The sequence below is a fragment of the Rhipicephalus microplus genome, chromosome 8, assembly GCF_043290135.1.
Source record: "Rhipicephalus microplus isolate Deutch F79 chromosome 8, USDA_Rmic, whole genome shotgun sequence".
NCBI classification, from domain to species: Eukaryota; Metazoa; Arthropoda; class Arachnida; order Ixodida; family Ixodidae; genus Rhipicephalus; species Rhipicephalus microplus.
The window spans coordinates 12,061,587-12,081,777 of NC_134707.1; the positions used below are offsets into that span (position 1 = coordinate 12,061,587).

Sequence of the window (20,191 nt, forward strand, 5' to 3'; positions counted from 1 at the left end):
TGCTTTGCTTCAGACAGCGAACTTGGAAGCATTACATTTGCGGCGATATCGCGAAAGACTAAAATATATGTATCTGCTCTACCACGATAAGCTTGGCATTGATTCAAGTGCATATATAGAAAAAGTTGTGCGACGACCTACGCGGGCGGATCACTCAAAAAAATTACAGGAATTTGCTTGCAGAACTAACTTGTACATGGGCTCTTTTTTCCCACGAACTGTACGCGAGTGGAATCGCCTCCCTGGTGGGATTGTGGAGGCGGCGACAGTGGCGTCATTCTTATCGGAGCTAAAAAAATTCATAGCATGTCTTCCTGCCATATTTGTAATCTTTGTTTTGTGACGTTGCATTGTTAGTACACAAGTGATGTTAGTACGCACTTATATAGGTATTATGCTATGCGCAATTGCATGTCATGCACTGTATATTTTTCTTTTTACCGCGTTAAAACCTGTGTGTCCGCGACATTCTCTGTGCGTAATATATTGTGAAAATGTTCAGCGTGCTATATTTATATGTTACCCACTCCTGCTTATGGCTTCACTTTGAAGCCAGCAGAAATCCTGTAAATAAATAAATAAATGAATAAATAAATAAATAAATAAATAAATAAATAAATAAATAAGCTCCCGGCACCAGTCTGACCTGGTAGCGAATGAGCACGCAACTTGCCCGGCTTACTGAGTACTGTGTCGTGGACTTGGGACTGCACTCACGTCCAGACAGTATAATATAACCTCTCGGTGGCTTTCTTCTATGTGAATAAACGCTTCTTCTCAACACTTGCTTTGTGAAACACAACCGTACATTTCGCTCTCTACCTAAAATCACTTATATACAACCTGTAAACTCAGTGTAAGCCAAAAGTAAGCTCCTTACCCTTGAAGGTCTCATAATTACGGGTATTTATAAAGCAGCTGGAAACTTGGCCAGTCAATTTACAGGTATTTCAGTGTGATGCCTGCGTGCTAAACTTGCACCTATTCCCACTGAACGGGAACAGCATGGTGAGATAAAGTATTTTCGTCATTATATTCTAGACTCCTTCTTACACAAACCACTAGCCCAGTGGCAGTGGCAGCACACGAGTGAGACACACAAAAAAGTATGGCCACTCAAGACAAAGCCTAGTTATGTGTGTCTGTGCCTTATTTGAGAACTGCTAGTAATGTTATAAAACAATACCCACATTCCCCTTATTACTGTGTGCCAAGCCTTCAAAGTTAACTGATTTCAGGAATTTTATGCTCTGCTATAGCTATACGAAATGTATGCAGAAAGTACTGCTACGCAACTAGGATGGCAATGCACCGAGAATCGCGGTCTTGTCCATTGCGGTATCTCTTCTTTCTCTTCTAGCCTTTCTAACAATAGCGGGGTATCAGCGTTACGCAGTACGAAGTGACGTCCGGCCCGAGTGTCTGTATGTCGAAGGCACGTTCACATTTCGACTGTACGTTCCTGGCAAACGGCGTTTCTGATGGCTCCCTATAAGTGAACGGATGCCGATTCGATCGGAAGATCTAGCGACGAAATCGAGAAACGGGATCAGTTTCAGCTGCGTGACATTTCGTGGCATGCTGATGTGGTTCTCACGACAGTTTGGTGTTATGAAGCAGTGTGCTGCAACGTGTTTGTTGATGGCGATGTTGTCGCTTTGGACGTGTGAGCCAACTTTTGCCATGACGCGTCCAAACATCGTGCTTCTTGTTGTCGACGACTTGGTAAGTCCCCAGTTTTCAAACACCTGCATGTTCTTCAAGAGAAGTCATCTTTGAGCAGGCAGTTTTTATTCTGACGCCTACAAAGAACAAATGTCCCAAACACAACTTTTTCGAATTTTTACACGACGGAATTAAAGCTGCCACTTGAATATGAAATTCGCAGTAGGCTGTGAACATTTCAACACCGGGACTCAAACTTTAATACGCAAAGTCACATTTCGGTTATCTTGCATTCCACATCAATGCTAAAATTTGAAGTTGCGCTTACTAGAAGCGCATTTCGGCTTCTTTTGCCACCATCACCGGGTCGCTGCATGATTCCCCAGTCGCTTGTAGCGTTTTTTTTTTTGGTAAACGGAGGATGGGCTACTTGAAGTTTTTAGCAAATACAGTTCTTTTAGTGATCATCACGTGCACTGATGCGTGTTTGCCGTTCACGAAGGCACGTTTGTCGATGGCGATGAGTAGTTCAGTGTTGAAGTCATACGCACACTGGGTGAATCATTAGGTAACGTTAATAAATTACTTGCAAACGCGCCTTCAACCAAATGGAGACTATGCCCTAGGGATAATCTTAATGTGCAACTGCATGATTTAATTCATAGTAGCTCATATTTTCACAGCGCAAAGCTATTAGGTGGTTAATAAAGCTCTCCATCGTATTTAGAGACATATTTTAATTATAATAAATTTATTTCCAAGAATGCAAAAAAAAAAGTCTTGGTGTTTCTGCTTCTTTTGGGCCTATTTCGCGACGAGTATTTGCTTATTCGCTCGGTGGCATCTGACAACACCGATCAATGCATACGCATTCGCAGCGATCACGAGTCCTGATTACTAACTATTGCTTAGCTGCAGAGTGCCTTGAATATATTACGGCAGGTTACTTTCGTGAACCGCTAAAGTCATATACCAATGAGCATCTATTTTTCGTGTAATACTATATGCCCTGTTCTCGAAAAAAAAAGCGAAAACTGACACAATTTCCACAATCAAACTATAACGTCAGTCGTCAAACAGCAGATTAGCTTAGACGATTTTGGTTTTGAGAGTGGCAAGCCCTGAAGAGATCAACAACGCTCTAGACAAGAGTAAATTTCACAGAAGTTTATTTTTAATGATTAGCATCCGTTTTCCCATGACCACAAAACTGGTAAACACAAAAAGCCACCTTTCGACGAGTAAAAGTATGAACCTAAGAGGTAAACGAAAACCTTAATTCGAGATAATAAATTTTTATTTTGTCTCCAGTGCCTAACTCCATGTACTGTTTTTATTGGTTGTATACTATCAAAATAATAAATGGTTTGAATATAGTTCTTCTGATTAGGCATGGTGTGAGTTGAAAATTATAGTGAAGTACTACGGTGTTCGTAAGCACGCACGGGTTCAGTGATCAACGAACCTGCGTGGGTTCACGTATGGTTTAGTCACCAAAGAACGCGTACGCCGTTCTGAAACGTCGGATATTTTCATCAGTCTTGCCCACCGAAAGAACGTCATTTCATGCTACCATTGTACGAGAGCTCTTGTGCTATTAATAAATCCATAAACACATATGCACGGGAAAACTATGAAAGTTTGGTCAGTGTCGAACATCATAGTTTTCAGAAAGTGAAAGGGACTAAGCGGGCTTCTGAAACGATTATGTAAATTTCACGAATCTATGGCTTCTACAACAACAAAATTACTGAACCTACTAATGAGGGCCAAACTTCTATAATGCGTAAACATTGAAAATAAATTATTCAGTTAGATTGTGGTGTGCCCTGCAGTTGTAGCTCACATAATATATTCTATACATTATTTCAACATTTGAACGATTAGGTTCTAACATCAATACTACAGTAGAGACTGCTTTCATAGTTTTCTGTGCCACAAATCCCGCGAGCTAAATGCAACTGTATGTTCAGAGAGGCACGAATCATACGGGAAGAGCACGTCTGTTAAACATGCAGGCAGAGCTCAGTCGGCTACTCTACAAAGTGAAAGAAGGAAATAGGAGTTGGATACTTAATGGGGGTGATGCCATGAAGTATACTTGAAGACGCGTACCTTCAGTACTCATTGTTGATTTCCCCTCAAGTGGTCACATAGGGTTTGCATGTTCAATGCACGCAGCAGCAGTCTCGAGGTTTGCTTATCGAAAAAGCACGTGGTTAAGGTCTACGGTTTCAGCAGGTTAAAGGCTGCAACCGCACTGGACTTCTCCATACTAACACCAACGATACTATTTCAAAAGCACAGGGCATTGGTCCCAGCTGCAGATCTGAGTCTTCTCGCAAAGGAAAACAATTTCTCTTATCCACACACTGCTCCCCTTTGTTGCCGATACATTGATTTGCGTCTTAGTAACGCTCGTAAGCACATTGGTGGCATGTTCACTAGCTACAAATACTCTCGTAAGGCCTCGTTTCCTTCAACGGTTTTCGTGGTGTGTAGCGAGAGCCCAGCTCGTAGCTGCAAGAACCCAGGCCAAACTGAAGCGTTATTGAAGTATTGTTTCTGCTTCTTAAACTAATGCTGTGAAATTAAGCCTAATGCATCGCTTCTTTTTTCAAAGACCTGAAAAGACACAATTTGGTTGCTGTTTTTTTTTTTAAGGCGTAATTGGCACTGGCAGGGAACGTTAGTGCTAGTCACTGACGGTCCTGGCAGTGGAAGCAGTGACTCTGGCAGAAAAACACTGTGAACCGGTTAATTTTATGATATTATCTGCCCTTTCACTCTTTCTATGACGCGGGCAGTGCCCAGACGACAAGAAACGTGAAAGAAACTATCACATGCAGGCACCGCTGTACTTTAGAGGAAATATAATCACGCAGGCACATTTGTACATTTTGACGACAGACACCCATCAAGCACCGGCTATAGCCCACCCTGTTCATAATTAACTGTATCAACAGGTAGGACAACCTTCAACAAAAACAACATCCTCACCTAATCGTTGCTACAAACAGTTTCATCTTACACTTCACAGATTAGCATACGAGTACTTATCAAGCACTGCCTTTCATATGCTCAAGTGCTCTCTCTTATTTTCTTCTATTCATATCTTTTTTTCTTTCATATTCATACCTTTCTATTAAGAACATTTTTTTTCTATTCATAACCTAGGGCTGGAATGACGTCAGCTTGCACGAGTCTACACAAATAAAGACACCCAACCTTGATGTGATGGCCAGTGACGGCGTCATACTGAACAACTACTACGTCACTCCTCTTTGCACTCCTTCAAGGGCAGCTCTCCTGACGGGGAAGTACCCGATTCGCTTAGGTAACTATACGAAAAGTCCATATGAACAAGTGTACGGAGCTTTGCTACCGACAATATCAAATATAACCGCAAAGCTTCGGTACGCAGTAAAATTACGATGAATTGTGTTTTGGATGGGCTTAAACTGCTATGTAGCTCAGTAATGTACCATTTTACTTCACATGCAGCTGTAGAACTTCTTCGCAATAATGTTTTCAATTATCTGCGTTCATCAATGAACTGAACAGCGAAATGGAAATACTAAGTTCTCTGTAGATTTTAAGATAAAAAACGGACTGCACAGTTTCACGCCCAGTTCATACGTTGATCCAAGCAGGAGTTCTCTCTTCAGTGTTTCATGAGACAAGCCCAACACAAGCTGTACTGCAACAGCCAAATGATGGGCACGGAAAGTGCAGGAAACTGGAATATTATATGTTTAGGCGGCTCCTGCCGATTAAACAATTGCGAGGTAACGAACACAAAATATAAAGTCACGGAATTCGCTGGTGTGCACTTCGTGAAAGCTCAAGTTGGTTCTGTGTGACAGCATTTCATTGCGCTCTGTAAAAAAGCATTTTCACTACTCCGAAAACCAAAATAATCGAAAGCAGTCTGAATGTTATCGCGGCGTATTGCTAACAGGTGTCTTCTAAGCAAGTTCGCAAGTAACAAGGCTATACCATACCAGTCGTGAAGTCATTCGAGTCATTTGATGTAATACTGTGCCTTAGTGTCCCACTAAAGTAAAAGAAGGTTATGAATGATGGCTAGAAAAAAGCGATAGCCTGAGAGAAGCAAAGCAACGGACGTAGTAACGGACCTTTCATCAACCATTGAACACTATCTCCTATTATGAACGGGTTTTAGGTACACGAATAACTCTTATGCGACTAGATTAAACGGTATATTATAAAATAGAGATGTGACTATCTAAAAAGCACTAAAAACAAAACAGACTATAGTTGAAAATATAACGTCACAAGACTATCAATCTTTGGTCGAACGAACACACAGGGAAATTTTTTAATGCTCACACTAGCGGTTTTACGTGGCAAATATCCGTGGGAAGTGACGTCAACGCGCATATTTCCAACCGTTTCTAAAAACGCCAACAATAACGATCTCATTACTGGACAGCTTAAAATCTACCACCTTGCGTCAAGTTAGTTCAGCATCAGTACTGGAACCACTAACAGTAGTAATTGTTTTAGGCCTTCAGCACGATGAAATACGGGCAGCAGAGCCGTTCGGACTCCCACTGGAATTCAAGCTGCTACCACAGTACCTGAAGGAACTGGGCTATGAAACACATGCTGTGGGAAAGGTAAGCTTGGAGCACGTTTGAGAAGTGCTTACATGAAAATTCGGTCATCATTTCAAAAAATCCTGAATCTTTCGGTTTGCCCTACTGTCTAATATACGACAACAACTCCACAGCATAAATACTATTGTATTTGGTATAATCAAAGAGAGTATGAACAACTGGTAAGTTTTCGCGGAGTAACTTTACGTTGATACAATCACATATGTTAAGAGCTATCTCAAAACACAGGATGTAGAAATCCGACTACACGATAAATATTCGCAACAATGTCTAGATAATTTCACTTGTTTCCCAGATGATGAGTTGAAAATTATGCTAGTAAAATTTTATATTGATCAGTTGTGCAGAAATTCACGCCTTCATAAGATCAAAGTCGTACTACGCACGATTGAACAGTTTCTATGAATCTTTCCCACTACTTTTAAGAGTGCGAAAGTTGCAGAACAGGCCCATTGTGCGTTAACGATATTTTGTCTGAATATTTGCAGTGGCACCTTGGACACATGACTGCTAATTACACACCAACGTACCGGGGCTTTGATAGCCACTACGGCCCTTACACGGATCACCAAGATTACTCGGACCATACCTCGTTCTCGGTAAAACATTCATATTGTCGTCACTTTCTTCATACAAGATTGCCGCGCTGTATGAATGAATATCCTCAACAAGTTTACAAATGTGTTAACACATTCAGCTGTGGTCATTCTTGTGTGATAAAAAGCACACCGTTAAAAATACTACTCTGCGTCACAAAAATTCTTCACCCCACGGTTTGTGAACGCTTCGTAAAGGCTCACCAGATCACCAGCTTAGACAATAAGATGGGGGCTGTCCAGTACACTTATGATAGGGGCCAGGAGGCTCGACTTTTCTGTTTCGTCGTAGTAATAGTCAGGTTGGCGCATTCGCATCATGTACAGGATACACAGTCCAGTTTTTTTTTTTTCAAAGAAGTCACATCACACACTAGTGGAAGTTCCAAGGTGTCTTATACTATCCCCATATCAGATGACAACGTTCAGATCAAGTAGGAGAATGCGTTAGCTAAGACATAAACTGGACTTTCATCTGAAATATTTTCCATATAATCATCGGTATACCGCGAATGGTGAACTAATGCTGCTCGCCATCTCGTAATAGTCTTAAATCTCATGTAACACTATTTTTTGTCATTGGACGGAAACATCGACAACCCAGACCACCCTGCTCTTTGTCGTTGCGAGCATTCGCATTTGATTGGTATGTGAGGCTTAATGTCACAAAACCACGACATCATTATGAGAGATGCCATAGTGGAGGGCTTCGGAAATTTTGACAATTTGCTGTTCTTTAACGTGCACCCAAGCATTCGCATTTGCTCCGAGACCTCGCCTGCTTCGCGCAAAAGGCACGTTGTTCTACAACAGTGGTAGCACGATGCGGAAGGACAAACTGACCCTTTGTTGACTCAACCCGTAGTGCCAGGCACCATAGCTGGTGGTTCCCTGAACTGAAGGACCCACTCAGTAGACCTGTGCAGTGCCATCATCGATAAATGTTTTGCACTCAAGAAAACTTAATCTGACGATTCTGACGTTCTTCACAGATGTTCAGCACGGACAATGACACATGGACAGGATGGGGCCTCGACATGTGGGACAACCTGAATCCTGACCAGGAGTCCTCCGGGAAATACGCTACCAGCCTTTTCACGGAAAAGGCTGTCGAAGTGCTCAAGAAGAGAAACCAAAACCGGGTAAGTTTATCATACGCAGATGAATGTTGATCTAGGCCTAATGTTTCACTTGTCATTTCTTCAAAAGACGCTCCGCGTAAATGCTTAAACATTGCTGCCCTGGGATCCCAGTCAGAGAAGTCGTAATTTTGCCATCTGCTGAACGGGAGTATAGATAATTACTAAATGCCGTAACATCAGGAATAAAATTTCCTAAAGTTCAGGTATGTACGCAAATTTCATCTTCGTATGTGTACAGCAGCATGCTGTGAAAATAATAATGTTTGACAACTACAGGACAACAGTCCCGTCTTCGTTGAATACCAGTGCCAGCATCACCTTTCAGATGCTTTTCGCTATTACAGACATCAGCCCATTGACGTGAAGTCAATGGGCTGATGGGCGAATACTTAAAGACGGTTCAGTTTCTTCGACAAAATATACATTTCAAAAAAATATGTTGGCTTTGTAGATTCACTTGGCATTTCACGCATTCTAACAGTTGGTATGATTGTTCAAGCCAGCCGGCAGTGCATTACTGGTGCCGTGTTATTTTCTCGCACACAGCCCATCTTCCTGTACTTGTGGCACGTCGGAAATTCTTACTCTCTGCTCGAAGCTCCCGAAGAAGACCTGCGCAAGCACGATCACATTATGAATCTGAAGCGAAGGTCTTACGCAGGTGAGTAACACCAAGAGCAATTAGGGCCATATAACTCTAAGAGAGGACGTCCAGCCGTTGACCAGATGAATAATGCATGTAAGCACGTGCACCGAATAGTTAATAAGATGAATTACCATGACACTGATAGCTGCCTAAAATTAACTCATGTCGCATAAATGACTATGAATAAACTAAGTGTCTGTGTTATTTAGAAACTATGACTACAAAAGTGCGTATTATATTTTAGACATTCCTTCCATTTTCACCAAGCGTTATCCGTTTCGTACAAAATATGTAAAAAATGTTGTGATTAGGTCTGTCATTGAATATTCTGCACAAAATATAATAAATAGGCACTACAAATCCGCTCTCTCTTAAATACATGGCCAATAGTGAAGAGTAAAATTCAGACTTTACATGCATTACGACTTTACATGAGACTTTACATGTTTTACATGCTTTACATGCATTAAAAAAGCATTACGACATGTTGCGCGTGTTTCTTATGACAGCCACACAAGTCCATTATTTGCTCAGTTTAATGTTCTCCCATTTCGTTACCATTATGAGTTTAACCTTGCCATGAACTATAAAGACAGCGTTAAACGAGGCCATGGTGCATTTATTCATCTTTGCAAGTTAAACAAACCACATCAACTCAATTATGACATTAAAGAGCGTGAAACTTGGGCTGTTCCCTTTTCGTGACACAATCATGGAAGAGACCGGATACCGTACCGTATATCATTACTTCTTAACGATCTTGGGGGGGGGGGAGGAGGGGACATTTTTTTAAATACTACTTCATGTCGAATGGTAAAGCAGTATTTTCTTAGCCATGCGGCTTTATGTGAGTAATTTTATGCCACATATGTGCTTGCTTTTCCTATCTTGTTTCTTAGGTATGGTATATCTTTTATTTTTGTGGTGTGTGTGAAAGCCTTCCTACATGCTCTTATGTACTTGAAAATCTGTGTGGTTTCACCATGATGCATATTTTCTACGACTGTGTTTGTAAACGTTGTGAACTGTTCACTAAAAAGAAAGTGTCTTCTGTGTAAAGAAAAAAGGAAACTTTTTGTTGTGCTGTTAATTTGCAACGCACATTTCAGTGTCTTATTAGTTTGATTATTATTTTCTCGAAAGATAATCTGTATATTGATGCATTTCAGTTTTTGAGTACGTGTGTTGTCTCCTGCCGAATTCTGTAGGGGCAGGGGCCTTTGTCAAGCCGGTATGATAGCGGCTTTTTGCTCCTGTCCTAGCATTTGTTGTAAATGAATGCTCAAATAAAGAATCAGAATCAGAAAACCATGGTATGGTTAGGAGGCTTGCCGTAGTGGATTTTGAAGACCTGGTTTGTCTTAACGTATGCATTGACACTGCACACGATATGGGTATGTAGCATAGGACCTTAATAAAAATGCGACCACCACAGCAAGAATCGGACACGCGACATTCGGGCCGCGGGTTCGAGTAAGTACCATAACTACTACACCACCGCGATGGGCAGTGATTGTCCGCTATTGAACGTTCCGCTAGCGATAATGTCCTGCACAAAAATAAAAGAAGTTGAGCCCTGGGAACCCGTTTCCTCTCGCTTATTTTTGTCCACGGTAAAAGTTACAGCATATTCGCCAGTTTTTTGTAATCGCGTAACTGCAGCTTAAGTACCAACTGAAAAACTTAAAGACTCTTATGTATTCGAACTAAGAAAACTCAAAAGCGAAAGTCTTGTTCTTTTAACATCACATTGTCCGTAGTTTACCGTAATTATGCGGTGTCACCAGAAGAACGCCACCATGAACCAGCACGCACCCATTTCATCCCCTTTTTTCTCATCGTCTTCATCTTGTACTTTCTCCACAAAGCGTCAGCGCTGATTTCTCTGCCGCGGTATGCAATAACTGACAGGTGTGATGACGAGTACATATAGAGAAAGAAATAGAAAAATTGAAATTGAGAAACCAAAAGTTTAAGAAAAATATTTCTTCGCGGGGAGAGATTTGAACCCACATGCCCACCGAAGGCGAGACTCTGCTCTTCAGGCACATTGGCAGAACACAGCATAGTCTACACAGTACATCACAGCGATGGGGCGGGAAAGGGCCATTTAATAAACAAGAGAAGAGGTGAGGGTGGCGCGGAGAGAAAGGAGGTGAGTAGAGAGTATAGAAAACACACCATCAAAAGTAAAAGAAAGAACAAAGACTATGAAAGGTACAAACTAAAAGATGGAGACAAAGAGTATCCAAGAGAGATTAAGATATGGTGATTGAGAGAAAAAAGCGAGAAATATACAGAAAGAGGGGGGAAATGGGACTTAGAAAAAGACATAAAGACAAAGAAATAACGAAATCGCGAGAAAGTGAGAGATACGCAAGTGAGGGTGAGGCAAGTGAGGTGAAGGCCACCAGCTCCAATACAACCTTGGTCTTTGAACCAATTGAGCGGAGCAACCCTACACTTACGTCTCAGTCGGTGCATTAATACCCTCTCGTGAAAGTTTCTGTGCTTCACCTTCTTTTGCACCACTTCCGTGACAGCCCTAGTTTGGAACAAATGACGATGTCATATATTGACGTCACAATAATGTCTCAGTGGCGTCACAGCTTTTAGCACTCTACGACGTCATCATGCGATGACTTTTTTCATTACTCATGTTGACCTCGTCCACGTCAATGGTCCATTCATGTAAGGATAAGTCATCTAGAGATAATCCATGTAAGGAAAAGCCGTCTAAGTATATCGCATGGGAAATTACACAAGTTCAGTGCTCTCAATTTCTCGTTTGACCACAGCCATGGTGTCAGCCCTGGACGACAGCATCGGCGAGATAATGAAGGCGCTGCTCTTCACCAACGCCATCAAGGACACCATCCTGGTGGTGAGCACGGACAACGGAGCCGCCGCCGGAGGCGTCGACAGCAGTGCGGGCTCCAACTGGCCCCTGCGCGGCACCAAGGGCACGCTCTGGGAAGGAGGCATTCGGGCAGTCGGCTTCGTCTGGAGCACCTTCATCAAGAGGCCGCACGTGGCGCACCAACTGATGCACATCACCGATTGGCTGCCAACGCTGTACGCCGCCGCCGGTAGGCGTGCATCATGAATACCTTAGCTTTTTCGTAGAAGCGATCACGTTTCAAGGAGTTGCTTCTCGACCTATGGATTACCAGTACAGTAAACTACGAAAATATGTGCACTAAACATTGCTTAGTTTGGATTCCACTGCAACGAAAAAAGAATGCCCAAATCAAGCCGTGCCGAATTTTCTAAGCTCAAGGAAACAAGCTAATGTGTTTTGCATCGATACAGTTTCATCTACATGATGAATACAAAATCTATAATTATCTTTTGCATAATACCAGCAGGGTAAAACGTGCGCCGTATCTTTCTAGTTTCTTCCGTAGCTTCTAAGTGCGGCAACAGTGCAAAGCTTCCATGTTTAACTAGCCTGAAACGGGCTTTGCGCTCCTTTCTTATAACACACAGCCAGCACCATCACGCTGACGTAGAAATTCCACAGATCCCAGTTACCTTGCAAATCAATATTACTCGAAGCTTGCGGGTGGAAGCTGACTGTGTCGTAATCTTTTTATTCAGCAACACTTTAAAAAGTGACGTCAAGGTTATGTACAAATTTGTTAAAGGATACGTTAAACAGCCGCATATGCTTTATATAAACAGTTCTTTGCAGTTGCGTGATTCCAACAGCCACATGGATATCAGCAGCACCAGAATGGGTAAGCTGATATGAAGCGCTGGTGCTCACTGGTGCTCGTTGGCCTTGGACACTGCTACATAAATCAACGTCAACAGATGGCGCCTAACTACAATTGACATTAACACGACGTGACGGCTGCATCATAGCAGTACCTATGTAAGGTTTATAAGTTTATATAGCCAGCACTGCAACCACAACTGACGTTTCACGACCATTAGGGTCTATTTGAAAAGTAGTTTGAAAAGTAGTTCCGAAATCTGGCATGGCTCTGTGATAGAATACTTGATTGTCACTCATAGCCAGGGTTCAATTACGCCTGAGACTTCGCCATTTATTTTTTGCATTCGTCAGATCAACGCTAACGATGTCAGCATTTTCTCAACGCTCACCCATGTCTGTTCTTGCCGTTCCTGAATATACACAAAGTGCCAATCACCTGTGGCAGATGCACGCATACCTGTGGCGCATACCCATTCGGGGGTAAGTGACACACGTCTGGGGAAAGGCTTTGACGGCGCACGGTGACGGGATTGTCACAATAGTCATGTCATGAGCATGGAGTCATATTCGTGAAACCCCGGAAGACAGACAGACAGACAGACAGACAGACAGACAGACAGACAGACAGACAGACAGACAGACAGATAGATAGATAGATAGATAGATAGATAGATAGATAGATAGATAGATAGATAGATAGATAGATAGATAGATAGATAGATAGATAGATAGATAGATAGATAGATAGATAGATAGATAGATAGATAGATAGATAGATAGATAGATAGATAGATAGATAGATAGATAGATAGATAGATAGATAGATAGATAGATAGATAGATAGATAGATAGATAGATAGATAGATAGATAGATAGATAGATAGATAGATAGATAGATAGATAGATAGATAGATAGATAGATAGATAGATAGATAGATAGATAGATAGATAGATAGATAGATAGATAGATAGATAGATAGATAGATAGATAGATAGATAGATAGATAGATAGATAGATAGATAGATAGATAGATAGATAGATAGATAGATAGATAGATAGATAGATAGAAGTGCTCAACAGGGGACTGCCGTTTGCGAGGATATGCTTCAAATTTGAAAATACCCCATTCTGAGTGTTAAAATCATTGAACTAGTTATTTTTGTGAATGATGTACAGCTTCTATAGCGTTAAAGCTGACTTATGGAATGAACACTCTAAAAAAATATTGAGTAAAAAGGGTGTCTTTTCGTCCCACAACAATAATCGTCATGAGGCTAGTGTGCGCTTCCTTTCTTGAGAACTCGGTGCTGGCCACATTCCTATCGAGAATGCAATGTAACTCTGATAATGGGCATGTCGATCGTGACCGGAATGTACCGGGTGCGGGGCGATAGCTCAAGGATGGAACGCAATATAGATGAAGATTATTGTTGTGGGACAAAAAGACACCCTTTTTACTCGCTCTTTTTAAGAGTGAAGTACAAAACGTGCCTACGAATGCGTTCGCCACTGATTTTGCCAGCAGTCGCGCATATGTATTTATCACCACTTTCCTACTAAGTGGCCAGTAAACTTGACTCAGACGAGACTGACGAGGTCATCAACATAAGAGCGGGTGTGGGTGAAACCATCCGCACGCAGGAGGCAAAGTGGACGACCTCGGGGAAATCGACGGCCACAACATGTGGGACACGCTGATCGCAGACAACGTGTCGCCACGAAGCGAGATCTTGCTCAACATAGACCCGGTGTGGAACACGTCGGCCTTCCGATACCACGGCTACAAGCTGGTCCAGGGCTCGTTGGCCAGGGGACGCTACGACGGATGGTACAGGCCCACAGAACCGGGTGGACAGCCAGTCAACATGAACCGAATACGGTAACAAAAAAAGCTTAGAGGGCATATTTTGCATTGGCCTAAGATGACTTGTCTTTCAAGCCGATGTGTTCATCTTCCTATCCCGAATGAAAGATTTCTGCACAAAAGCTTGTTGTTGGTGGCTACTTTGCGCTAGAACGGCTGCTTTTCGACCAGTTTGGCGGCGAAAATTTCCAACTGGCGCCGTAGCTACATGCTTCCTACTTTCAAACTTCTGGTTTTTCTTATTCATAAAGTTCTTTTTTCTTAATAAATAGTAAAGATTCTGTTCATAACATCACTCCGGTTTTATTGGGCTGCGAGTTTTATGAAAATATGAAATGACATGGCCACTTTGGCTTCTTTTGGCTTGACTTCTGGCGTATTTTCAAGTTCCCCCAACGTCAACCCTGCAGTGCGCGTGCCTACACAGTTTTACACTTCTCCCAAGAATGAACGCATTGCAAGTGTTCAGCGCGTTATCTAGTTTGCGCTGCGTCCGTGATCGGCCAACCTTTGGCTAAAGGACTATGTGATAGAATGGCGTCAACAATTGATGTCACATATTGTGATGTCATGGTGTTGTCATCATGGCGTGAAAATTTTTGCAATCAGACACTTCATGACAGCATGTGGAGGCGTGATCAAATGATGGAGATTTTTCAATGACTCGTGTTGATTTAATTGATGATTGATATATGGGGTTTAACGTCCCAAAACCACCATATGATTATGGGCTCCGGGAATTTCGACCACCTGGGGTTCTTTAACGTGCACCCGTATCTGAGCACACGGGCCTACAACATTCATGGCTCATGTTGACGCTGCTAAGGGTCAGTTTTCACCTTCTGTAAGGCATCTGAGGTTTTTGCATAAATTTTTTTAAAATTAATTAGAATAAGTTAACAGATGCTCGCACCTTGTAGAGGCACTGGCTGTTCTGCTGCTTAATGTGCGGATAAAGCTGGCACGAATTGCTGGACCCGCAAGCACAATTGCGTCCATAGCTTCTTGGGCCCGGGCTGTAAATGATTGCACGTTACGTCATTTCAATTTTTTACTTCAAAACTATAACGTACCTATTTAGCAATTACTTTTTACTCCGTGCGTCCTTGTAGCTTTCAGCTCCACTGCTACGAACCCTCAAAACAGACACTTCAGATGATGCACGAAGTGATATCACAAGCAGTGGTCTTCTCCCCACGTTCTCTTGTATAAATGATTGAAAATTCTGTACATATGCCTGTAAACTTGAAGCACAGAAAGGTTGCCAAAATACTGAGCTTTTCGGCGGTGTTGAAAGTACGCAAGTGAAGCGAAATGTTGCTGTTTCTGACACAAACATCTGGTCCCATTTGAGAGCTCTGCTCGTGTTTAAAAAATCACACCATCGACGTTCTCACATCTTACTGACTTGGTAATCTTACATTTATTCACCATGATTCATCGTGACGCGATCGGTATAAAAAAGTAACATGTCTTAAACATGGCTAGAGCTGAAAGAGACTAACACCACCTGTATTAAAACAGCAGAGCCAGGAGTCCAGCTGGAGCTCCGCCGTGGTGGTCTAGTGGCTAAGGTACTCGCCTGCTGACGCGCAGGTCGCGGGATCGAATCCCGGCTGCGGCGGCTGCATTTCCGATGGAGGCGGAAATGTTGTAGGCTCGTGTGCTCAGATTTGGGTGCACGTTAAAGAACCCCAGGAGGTCGAAATTTCCAGAGCCCTCCACTACGGCGTCTCTCATAATCATATGTGATTTGGCGACGTCAAACTCCACGTATCAATCAAATCAATCAAGAGTCCACCTGGAAATTTGCATATCCCATGAATCCATCCAATGCTTTGTCACCGCCCGCTGTATGCTTCCATTGACAATATACATATGAAATTCGGTCTCACTAGTTCTGCGCAAAGTGAATCACTAAAAAAAATTCATGCGTTGTGCAAGCGTTGCCCCATGTAATGTTAATTTAGGCAATAAATTGTCATAAAGTCACATAAAGAATCGACAACACAGCTATGTCGTAAGGTCTATATTCATTAGGTTGAAGTCACCGACTAGCATAAAAATGTTCGTACGTGTTTTATATTGTTCCGTCAGAATGGTGATTGTGGTTGATCTATTGTAAACCTTCCTTTATTCACATCGGCACGTATGTGCCGATGTGAATAAAGGAAGGTTACAATAGATGGAAGGTTACGATGTTAAGCGGGCATTGGCTACAGGTCATTGACACTTAATATCTACCCGGGAACGGCGAGAACAGAAATTGGTAATATTAACGCGAGCGTACGTTCAAATCAATCGCCGACTATAGTGTAAAGGGTTTGTGTCTCTAGGTGTTTTATACTGTTTTGTCACAATTGTGATTGATATTAGTCTATTGTTATACCTTTTTTGGTCCCGTATCCATGAATCTCCCCGTGACGGACTTCACGGACGGACAAGCCTCGGCCCTCGGGTGCTTTGCCCCTAAAAGTTCTGCGAACAATCCCGAGGCAGCAATTTATGGCCTACCGTCCTTAGAGCTTTTCCGCGCGAATCCTCTGCTGAATCATCGAAGCACAGTTTACGGCTGCGTTGTGAAGGAGATGAATGCTGCTCGAAAATTGAGGGGTAGCCACTCAGGCAAAGAAGACAAGAAGAGACAAGAAGAGAGCAGGGTGGATTAGGGAACAAACGGGGGTTAAGGATATCATAGCTGAAATCAAGAAGAAGAAATGGACATGGGCCGGGCATGTAGTGCGTAGACAGGATAACCGCTGGTCGTTAAGGGTAACTAACTGGATTCCCAGAGAAGGCAAGCGGGTTAGGGGGAGACAGGTTAGGTGGGCAGATGAGATTAAGCAGTTTGCGGGTACAAATTGGCAGCAGCAAGCACAGGACCGGGTTAACTGGCGGAACATGGGAGAGGCCTTTGTCCTGCAGTGGACGTAGTCAGGCTGATGATGATGATGATGATGATGATGATGATGATGATGATGATGATGATGATGACTAAGGCAAAAAAAAAAGACGTCTGGTGAGATCGACACTTGCGCTGTTTCTACCGCTACCAAGTAACTTCCTGCGACTGTCCTAGTGGGACACAAACAATTGCTTGTTCTAAACGTCATGCTTTAGTTCCTTTATAAGACCAGGTACCCTGCGATGTGAGCACTCTGCGGTCAAGACAACTATACACCTGCTTAGTTCCTGCTTTAGGTTTCATCATGGCTTTGCATTATAAGTCCGTCACTACGTCTTCTTGCTCTCACTGACAATCCAGCACTATTTCATTGTATTACCAGTTTCACTAAGCTCTCGTTTTTTACGCGCAGCTCTCAGTTCTTCCACGCTGCGACGCCGTTCAACGCCAAGTGTGCGGCGGCGCGCACCATTCGAGCGATGGGTCGGCCGATGCCGACACAGCGTCCGGACGAGCTGTTCGTCGTTTGCGGCCACAACAACGGCACGTCTTGCTATCCCATGTGGCAGCCGTGCCTGTTCAACATCGACTCTGATCCCTGCGAGCGCGACAACATCGCCAAAGAGCACCCAGACGTGAGTTGGTTGGTTGGTTGGTTCCTCAACACCTTGGCGCAACCCACCTAGGGGGGGATAGGCCACGAATGGGACGGTGCCTTGCTTTTTAAATTAATTCACTTCTTGAAAGAGAGGGTTGGAATAATTAGGTAATATAGGTAACAATAAAAAAATGTTAAATTTCTTTAAAAAAACGTTGAAAAGAAAACGTAATAAACATACAAAAAAGAAAAAAATTATACAGAAAACAACTGAAGTAACTGATTTTTAGTATTCCATTCTTTCTAGATTCTCGTAAGAAATTTGTAACAGCGGTAAAAACGCTCCTGTGGCTGAATCCCAGTGTGACTGCGCCAAATGAAAGAATCACCGGAAGTGCCAAGTTTAAGCCCAACTTTCGTAGGGGTTACCAGATGTCTTCAAAGTGAGGCTAACGATGTGAAATGACCGAGCGTTTGTGAAGACTTGTATCCCACCACTGGATTGTAGCATAGGTTACGTGAACGCAATTCAGCCCGTGCGTACGCACGCTAGCAGTTCTGTTTCGCAACTGCGTTTGCAATCTGTTATCACGTTCTCAAGTCGGTGGTAACTGATTGTTTTCTTTCTGCAATCGTATACGCTCAGAGCACTCTAATTAAAATTGCTTGGCATGAATGATTGTGTTCGTATTTATCGGTCACTTCGTTAAGAAACACGTTCATCGTCGATTATTGGTAGCCCATCCACTCGAAAGGTAACTTAGTTTTCTATGTTCTGTAATGTACAATTTATTCCTCCATGAATTATTCTATCCTAAGCTCATAGTTATGTCCTGAAAATTTTTTAAACATGCTTTCAATACAGTTATATACACCTACGTCCAAACAACGTTTCAGTGGTGGAGTATTGGGTGAAGTACAAGTTAATTTCGTTTGCAGCATGCAGCGGTGTAGCCAGACCTAGAATGTGGGTTGGTACAGACTATAAACCCATATCTTCACTAAATTCGTACGACACTGAATGCTTACAACTGTAAGAAACATATGTACATTTGCTTTTCACCGAAATATGACAGTAATGCGCTTGGAATTTTCTACATTCTTCTAGCTCGTCTCAGCACAGCTACAGCATTAGAACATTTAACTTGACGTTAATGTTGTTGTAATTTGTTGTTGTAATTTGTTGTTGTTATTTTTCATTTGTTCTTGTTATATGACGTGTATAGGAATCACGAATTATCCTAATTACGATGGTGCACCCAGTACCTTTGTACTGGACAAAAAACGTGAGTGCGAAATTTATTTGGGTTGTGAAATAAGAGCTTAGGCAGTAATTGAATGCTGTAGAAAAGGTCTATATTGTCCTAATAGTAAACCCCTTTTTCCGGCATTATTGCGTCGGTCAATTATTCTCTTTTACTGGCCCGTATGCTGACTGCAAGTCTTTCTGCTCACAGATATGTTAGACTAGTACATTGTCTCTCGTCGCTGCACGAAGTGACCGGCTCGGCAAGCTTTACCGACTGTGCTGCCATGTTATTTTTGCAGATTGTGGATTTCCTGCAGTTGAGAATGAAGCAGTACAGGAAGAAGATGGTTCCTCCCCTCAACCAGCCGGCCACCCGAAAGGCTGACCCAAGAAATTTCAATTATACGTGGGCTCCATTTATGTAGCTCTAAACATCTAACTGCGCTTCTAGCGTTCAGATTGAATAAAGTGTGAACTGATAGCGCTAAATCATATTTCACCAATTTACGGACGAGTTCCCGAAGGTCAGTGTTTTCCTAATGTTTCCATATAAATTTGCCAATGCCAATAGCCGTGCACCAGGAGAAACATTCTGCGAGAACGCCAACTGTGGCAGTGTGTCATGACCCCTCGCTTCCACATAAGTTTGCCCATCCATTTTGCCCTTTCCAACATCGTCAATCTCGCAAAAATAAACGCCGTGACCAGCATAAGCGAAATCAATAATTGCTTCTTTTGGCTGCGCATTTCAATCACAAGACTTAAGGTCAAACGTGGAAAGGTGTTGACACGAGATAAGACCCTTAACGGATGGTGATTTTAGGAATTTAAGCTTAGACAGCAACTCGACCTCTCGTTAATTTTTCCTCATTCGAGGCGAAGACGTTGATCGTTACTCGGAAACCAAACAACATTTACATATAAGGACGATCGTAAACAAGCCAACACTTAATTTGACGACATTGTCACGAGAACTTCTCGGCACAATCCAACCCCCCCCCCCCTCTTCTCTCCTAACCTATCTTAGCCAACAAACAACCAAAAAGCATAAACTTCCTGAACTACACGTGGTAACCCTTATCGTTCTTTGACTCTCTCTTTCACTCTTCCCCTCTCTTGTTATTGTGGTGTCAATTGCACAACCGTTCTCGCATCGGTTAT

General features: G+C 42.5%; 2 protein-coding genes across 2 annotated transcripts in view; one reads left to right on the plus strand and one right to left on the minus strand.

Annotated features, from left to right (window-relative positions):
* LOC142769297 (uncharacterized) overlaps positions 1–20,191 on the minus strand; it is a 215,092-nt gene that overhangs the window by 156,138 nt on the left and 38,763 nt on the right. The gene's annotated exons all lie outside the window — the stretch shown is intronic.
* LOC119165200 (arylsulfatase B) lies at positions 1,429–19,519 on the plus strand. The gene is made up of 10 exons (XM_037417384.2): positions 1,429–1,725; positions 4,843–5,002; positions 6,196–6,308; positions 6,797–6,907; positions 7,897–8,046; positions 8,593–8,707; positions 11,491–11,781; positions 14,056–14,293; positions 17,596–17,818; positions 19,330–19,519. Exons 1-10 carry the CDS (start codon positions 1,504–1,506, stop codon positions 19,453–19,455), a joined length of 1,749 nt encoding a protein of 582 aa, XP_037273281.2. The 5' UTR covers positions 1,429–1,503; the 3' UTR covers positions 19,456–19,519.